The sequence below is a fragment of the Sardina pilchardus genome, chromosome 21, assembly GCF_963854185.1.
Source record: "Sardina pilchardus chromosome 21, fSarPil1.1, whole genome shotgun sequence".
NCBI lineage: Eukaryota > Metazoa > Chordata > Actinopteri > Clupeiformes > Clupeidae > Sardina > Sardina pilchardus.
The window spans coordinates 6,013,959-6,020,962 of NC_085014.1; the positions used below are offsets into that span (position 1 = coordinate 6,013,959).

Below are 7,004 nucleotides of genomic sequence, written 5' to 3' on the forward strand. Positions count from 1 at the left end.
TGGATCGAGGATCATGTGCCCCCCATAGACTTAAAAAATATCACCTTTGACGCCTGCTAGAAAATCATCATTATGGTCTTGATTTTGTCATAAAGGTATGGCATCCAATGATGCAACATAACGATTAGGCCCACCTCATGTCCTAAAGATTATTGAATTTGGTCAAATTAGGTGAAATGTTGATGAATTGAAAAGTGGACTCATTTGAGAGCCTATTGTTGTAGCTTAGCAGGCCAAGATAATAATATCCTGCTATTTCATTATGCATAGGCCTACTGTTAGCCTACTAGAGTTTGTTTGTGTATGCATTTATTTATGCATTTATTTATTTAAAAACCAAATACGCTACAATGAAAATAAAACTAATTACACGGGCTCAGACGGTCAGTGTTTCTATTTTTCTTTTTACATGGCCTGGTTAGTGGGCCAGACTGAGTTATTACAAAATGTTTCCTTGTATGTAGGCCTGTGTTATTCCATGTATGATCCATAATAGCGATGGATGGGATATTCATTGATTTGTGGCGAGGCCAAGAAGCCTGGAAAGCCTGGCAATGACATCACTGCATCCTTCTCGTGGGGAATCTCGCAGCTGGATTGAGGATGTGCCCTCCTGCCTTGGGGCTACAGATGGAATCGGAAACAGCAGTAACAAAAGTTTGGGAAGCTTCTCATCGCTTGCTACAGTTGGAGAAAAGTTGTTGCAGTTTGAATCACGCTTTGCATTGTTTTAGGAGACCGACTGGAGGTAATGTATTTGGGGAAACATGAAATTATAAAGAAATAAGCATTAACGTTAACGTTATTTGCCACATTTTCTATTTTATTATTTCGTTAGCACAACTAGGATAGCTTCGGTGGCTAAGTAGAAAACATGCAAATATATTTTCCATGCATCGCATAATTTCATTGTTGCTTTCATGCATGTTACCACCCAAGAAAGACTTTCATGTTATTTCCGAAAGACAGCAGAATCCAGCCATCAAGTATAACAGTTAAATTGTGCACACAGTTACTTTTGCTAACGGATTCTGGGGATACAGCAGCTATTGCTAGCATGTCCATGGAAAGTTGATGCAAAAGTTACTAGATAGCTTAGCACACAAGGCTAATGGGTGGCTAAGTAGGTAACTTCAAAACAATGCGGTATGGTAACTCGTTCTCTTGATATGCTATAAAGTACATTTCGTCAGAAGAAATCATGGAACTAGATACTATTGCATATAATAGGCAAATTACACAAGTCACGCGCCAGTTAAATTTGGTTTAACACTTGAACCCGACCCGCAGACACCCAAAATGCTTCTAGCGTAATATGTGCTCATAGCGGCGGTAATAATGAAATCGGGCTAACTTTTTGCCTTTCCCCTGCAACAGATGTAGACTAATTTATGGGAAATAATGTAACTGTGAATATAGACATCGTTAGTAAAACACTCAGAGTTGAGTGACTTAACCTAGGCTGGTCTAGAACTGAGGTTGCGCTCACGGGCATGTCGGCCGTGTTGTTTTTCGCTCCGCGGTGTGAACGCATTGTTCGGAAAAACTACCACATTTGTGAATTCTTCCGAATTTAACCAGCCCCAAACCCTAACAAAGACACCACGCAGTTGGTAATACCGAAATATTTAACTGATGACGCACATAACATGTTTACTTTGAGCAGTGAGCAGAAAAAATCAAATGATGCGTCTCTCCATCAGTCATGTTACTGTTGTATTTCACTTTAGCCTAACCTAACGTCACTGACTGGAGTGTTTCAACGTGGACAGACATTGAATATTATTTTGCAGCTCTGCTGCAAATATTTAAAACACAATTTAGGTGGGAAAAAGAGGACTAATGGATAATATAATGTTGCCCCCCCCCACACCTGAACCATTTCTTTCAAATTTCTTCCTGGTGCTTTTTTTCAATGGTTTGTGTTAGTCATGTTGTGACATTTCAAAAGCAGTGCATGGTCTCCTGTCAGTGCATATGCCACATGTTTACACAGATTCGTGTTTTTCTCTTCCTGTTTCAGGGGCACAGCGATGACTGTGGCGTCAGCCCCCTCACAGAGCCATCATGCATTTGGGCCACACCAAGGGGGGCGAGAGGGCCAGGTAGAGGGACAGGACCTGTAAAAAAAACACGTGTGTGTGTGTCCCAGCTGGACGAGTACACACACACACACACACACACACACACACACACAGCCTTTAGACACACATCCACTGGTACTTGGACGTTTGCGCTGCAGCTGCCATGTCCCCCAAGGTGCCAGGCCCTGGGCGTGGAGGGGCGGAGGAGTCGCCTGTGCAGGTGGCGGTGAGAGTGCGCCCCCTGCTGCCCAAAGAGCTGCTGCGCGGCCACAAAAGCTGCATCAGCGCCGATCCCGCCGCCCGCCGCATCACCCTCGGACACAGCCGCCACTTCCTGTCTGACTTCCTGTTCCAGGAGGCCAGCGGGCAAGAGGAGGTCTACGAGGCGTGCGTCCAGCCGCTGGTGGAGGCCTTCCTGCAGGGCTTCAACGCCACCGTGTTTGCCTACGGGCAGACCAGCTCGGGCAAGACCTACACTATCGGAGAAGCCAACATCTGTGAGTCTTAACATGAAACATCTATTCTACTCTTCTCTACTCTTCTCCTCTCTTCTATTCACCTCAACCTTACTCTACTGTGTTCTACTCAGTTCCTTTTTTATGGCATTCTGTTGTCTCATAGTCTACCTCAGGCTCCTCTCAACTCTTTCCTGCTCTCCCTGTTGCTGTCTCGCTTGCCTTGATTTCGGACTCATAAACGTCTCTGTCTGCCTCCCACGGACCAGAATGTGTGTTTCCTTCATCGCAACCCACTGGAAATCCAAATTCATGAATTTATAAATACTCCATGAGGAGTCCATGAGGAGTGTGTTTGTGTGTGCATGTGTGTGTGTGTGTGTGTGTGTGTGTGTGTGTGTGTGTGTGTGTGTGTGTTAGTTGGCTAAATGTGCGGGGAAGAGCCAGGCCTTCTGTAGAGTCACACTAGTCAGCTATGCCATCCTCACCTCCCACCTCTCAGCTGCTGTCGCTAGCTAGGTCCAGTTCAGGGAGGCTAGTTGGCGAGCCACCCAGCCATGTGAATTTGCAGCTGATGCCTGCTAGCCTGGACCCAACAGCATTGCACACTGCTGCTGAGGGCCAGGGAAGAGCAGCTAGCCAGCCATCTTCAATAAAAAGCTCATGTTTGCTTGACGATCCTCATAACTCAACACTACTATCAAGGGTTTGGTTTAGGACAGCGAGCCAAGCGTCTGAATGCTAGTCTCTTCTTACAGCTTTAGACACAGCGCGCTGCTTTGCTTTTTATCCAGTCACTGTCAGGCAATAAGTATGACACCAACACGTGCAATACTCTCAAATGTGAAGCGGACTTTTCTCTCATGCTTATATTTATTCTCTATTTATTATTCACTGCTATCTCTTCTCTAAATATTGAACTATTGAGCTTCGCACCGTACTTGTCTGTGCGTGTACAAATAGCAAATGAAAATCTCTCTTCTTATCTCTATACACTGCTAGTGAGGTTCAGAGGACTGTTAGCCACCTATCTGAACCCTTTAGCAGAGCAAAGCAGCTCTTTCTGGATGCACAGTCTTTCTGCACAGTAATGGGCAGGAAGCTAACCAGCCTAATGAATGTGTAACCACCTCTTTCTCAATTTTGGGCCATCGAGTGTCCAGTGTTACAGTATCTCAATATTTCAAAATACTTGTCTGAACCCACCTACTGTTGTACTTATTGTACTTACCTTATTGTGTGTGTTTTTGTACGTTGTGTAAACTACTGGTAATACCTGTATTTATTTTATGGTCAATACACTATCTATCGGTGTGTGTTTTTGTATGTTGTGTGAACTACTGGTAATTCCTGTATTTATTTTATGGTCAATACACTATCTATCGGTGTGTGTTTTTGTATGTTGTGTGAACTACTGGTAATTCCTGTATTTATTTTATGGTCAATACACTATCTATTTATCTATTTTATCTTTCTATCTATCTGACCTTTGACCTGTGACCTCTGACCTGTGACCTCTCAGCAGCATACAGGGATGAGGAGCAGGGCATGATCCCGCGGGCGGTGGCCGAGATCTTCAAGCTGCTGGACGAGAACGATCTGAACTACTTCTCCGTTCGCGTCTCCTACCTGGAGGTCTATAAGGAGGTGTTCCGGGACCTTCTGGAGGTTGAGACGCCCAGCAAGGACATCCACATCCGCGAGGACGACAAGGGGAACATAGGTCAGTCACACACACACACACACACACACACACTCAGTGACATTTATTTGTCTCTCGTTTTGTGCGTGTTACTCCCATTTTCCCACATGTATGTAGTAGTAGGACACATGAAGATTCAGTACCTAGATATCGATGTATGGTCACGGAGTGGATCTACTGAGGCAGTGTTTGGGGCAAAGTGTGGGGCGGGCCGCACTAGTGGAGAATAGAGACATGACAGGTGGGACGTGAAGAGCAGGACATTTGTTTTTTGTCCCTATCTTTAATGATGCCTTTCTTTTCAAGGCAGATCATAGATTCAAGAAGTAATAAACAAATCAACATATGAATTAAAATAACATCTTATCATGCTGACGGGGACAGGAAAAGTAACACGGAGCCAAAATGCAAAAAAAGGATTTCAACGTTCCCATTTTTCCAGGCTGATGGGGTCAGGTGGGCTCCAAAATTCCCGCCTCCAAAGTGGGAATGACAGGAAACGTTCAGCTACTAGTGTGTGCTTAACATGCTCCCATTATAAAGTTTCTGAGATTCAAAGATCATAGACTGTCGAAAGAGGACTTTGGGTATCTGTGTGTGTGTGTGTGTGTGTGTGGTATGAGTGAGGGTGATTGGCGAGTTAGGGTGATGGAGGGCAGCTGCTGAAGCACATGTTCAGTGGGCAGGCCAGGCTCCTGTGAGTGACAGTCAGTGGCGTTAGTCACGGCGCTGAGAACCCTGCTGACGACAGAGCCGCTGGTCCACGGCTAAATATAGGAATGATTCGGCCCCGCGCTCACACCACCAATAATGGCAGCTGACAAATGTGATTCAGGGGTTGTCAGAGGGGGCGATGCTTACATGGGAGAGAGACACATGTGGTGTGTGTGTGTGTGTGTGTGTGTGTGAGATATGATGTATTTACACCTATCTGTGTCTGAATGGTGCACTATAATATATATGTGTGAATGGTTGTACACTCTTGATGTGTTTACGTGTGTGTGTGTGGGTCTGTGAGTGCGCGTTCACTCGTGTGTGTGTGTGTGTGTGTGTGTGAGTTCACTTGTGTGTGTGTGTGCATTCACGTGTGTGTGCACGCTCATGTGTGTGTGTACGTACCCACGTTCACTCCTGTGTGTGTGTGTGTGTGTGTGTGTGTGTGCGCGCAGTGCTGTGCGGCGTGAAGGAGAGCGAGGTGGAGTGCCTGGACGAGGTGCTGAGCCTGCTGGACAGCGGCAACACGGCGCGGCACACCGGGGCCACCCAGATGAACCCCAAATCCAGCCGCTCACACACCATCTTCACCGTCCAGCTGGAGCAGCGCCGCGGGGGCCCCCCGGGGGGAGGAGGAGGAGGGGGGTCGTCCGGCAGGGGGGGTCCAACCGCGGGGGGGGTCCCTAGGTCCAGCCCCCCCCAGCACCACCTCCTGTCGTCCAAGTTCCACTTCGTGGACCTGGCGGGCTCGGAGCGCATCCTGAAGACGGGCAACAGCGGCGAGCGGCTCAAGGAGAGCATCCAGATCAACAGCGGCCTGCTGGCCCTCGGCAACGTCATCGGGGCGCTGGGGGACCCCAAGAGGAGGGGCACGCACATCCCCTACCGAGACTCCAAAATCACCAGGTACACACACGCACACACACACGCACACGTGCGCACACACACAGACACAGACAGACACACACACACAGACAGACACACACACACACACACACACACACACACACACACACACACACACACGCACACATACACACACAGACACACGTGCGCACACACACACACACGTGCGCACACACACAGACACAGACAGACACACCCTCACACACACACACACACGCACACATACACACACAGACACACGTGCGCACACACACACACACGTGCGCACACACACAGACACAGACAGACACACCCTCACACACACACACACACACACACACACACACACACACACACACACACACAGACACACACACACACACACACACACACACACACACACACACACACACACACACACCAGCCCAGCCCGCTGGCAGGGGAAGAGTTAAACACTGTGCAACATGTGCAACGTGTGATTTGAGTCGAAATACTCACAGCTTTGTGTTCAGAACACCTTATTGCACATTAAAGTTAATCCTATCCTATCTTATTGATAATAATAATAATAATAATAATAATAATAATGATAATAATAATAATAATGATACATTGTTATTATGATTATTATTATTACACATTAAATACATGGTGTGCTTTATAGTGACCACTATAGTTTTTCACTCCGCCATACAATTCAGTAAATAACTAGCATACCTTAACTATTTTTTTTTCTAAAACATTATATCCATATTAGGGCTGTCAATCGATTAAAATGTTTAATCTAATTAATTTCATACTCTGTGATTAATTAATCTAAATTAATCGCATATAAAATGTAATCGCAAAATCGTGATGTCAACACTATTTCTTTGCAGTAATGTGGTACTTAAGAGTTGACAAACTCCGGTGATATGCAAATTATGTGCTGCAGACATTGCAGAGGACTTTGTTTTAATCGACACTTATTTTTTAACACCGTCAGGCCGTTTTTTTTAAATGTTCCAAGTAAATGTTCCAATCAATGATCCAGGCAGCACATTCTCGTCTCCACATTTTACGGTCTAATGGTTACTGACTAGAATGGCTCCGGGTCAAAGGTCATCGATTAATCTGCGTTACTTTTTTTAATCAGTTATTTTATCTCAAATTAATTAATCTAAA

The 7,004-nt window shown here is 45.8% G+C and overlaps 1 protein-coding gene across 1 annotated transcript in view; it reads left to right on the plus strand.

Moving 5' to 3' along the window:
- Nucleotides 1-628: 628 nt before the first annotated feature.
- kif7 (kinesin family member 7) overlaps nucleotides 629-7,004 on the plus strand; it is a 37,502-nt gene continuing 31,126 nt past the window's right edge. Inside the window, exons 1-4 of the mRNA XM_062524878.1 lie at nucleotides 629-748; nucleotides 2,024-2,581; nucleotides 4,062-4,262; nucleotides 5,411-5,861. Coding sequence (XP_062380862.1) covers nucleotides 2,248-2,581; nucleotides 4,062-4,262; nucleotides 5,411-5,861 — 986 coding nt within the window. The 5' untranslated portion in view covers nucleotides 629-748; nucleotides 2,024-2,247. The remainder of the gene's footprint in view (nucleotides 749-2,023; nucleotides 2,582-4,061; nucleotides 4,263-5,410; nucleotides 5,862-7,004) is intronic.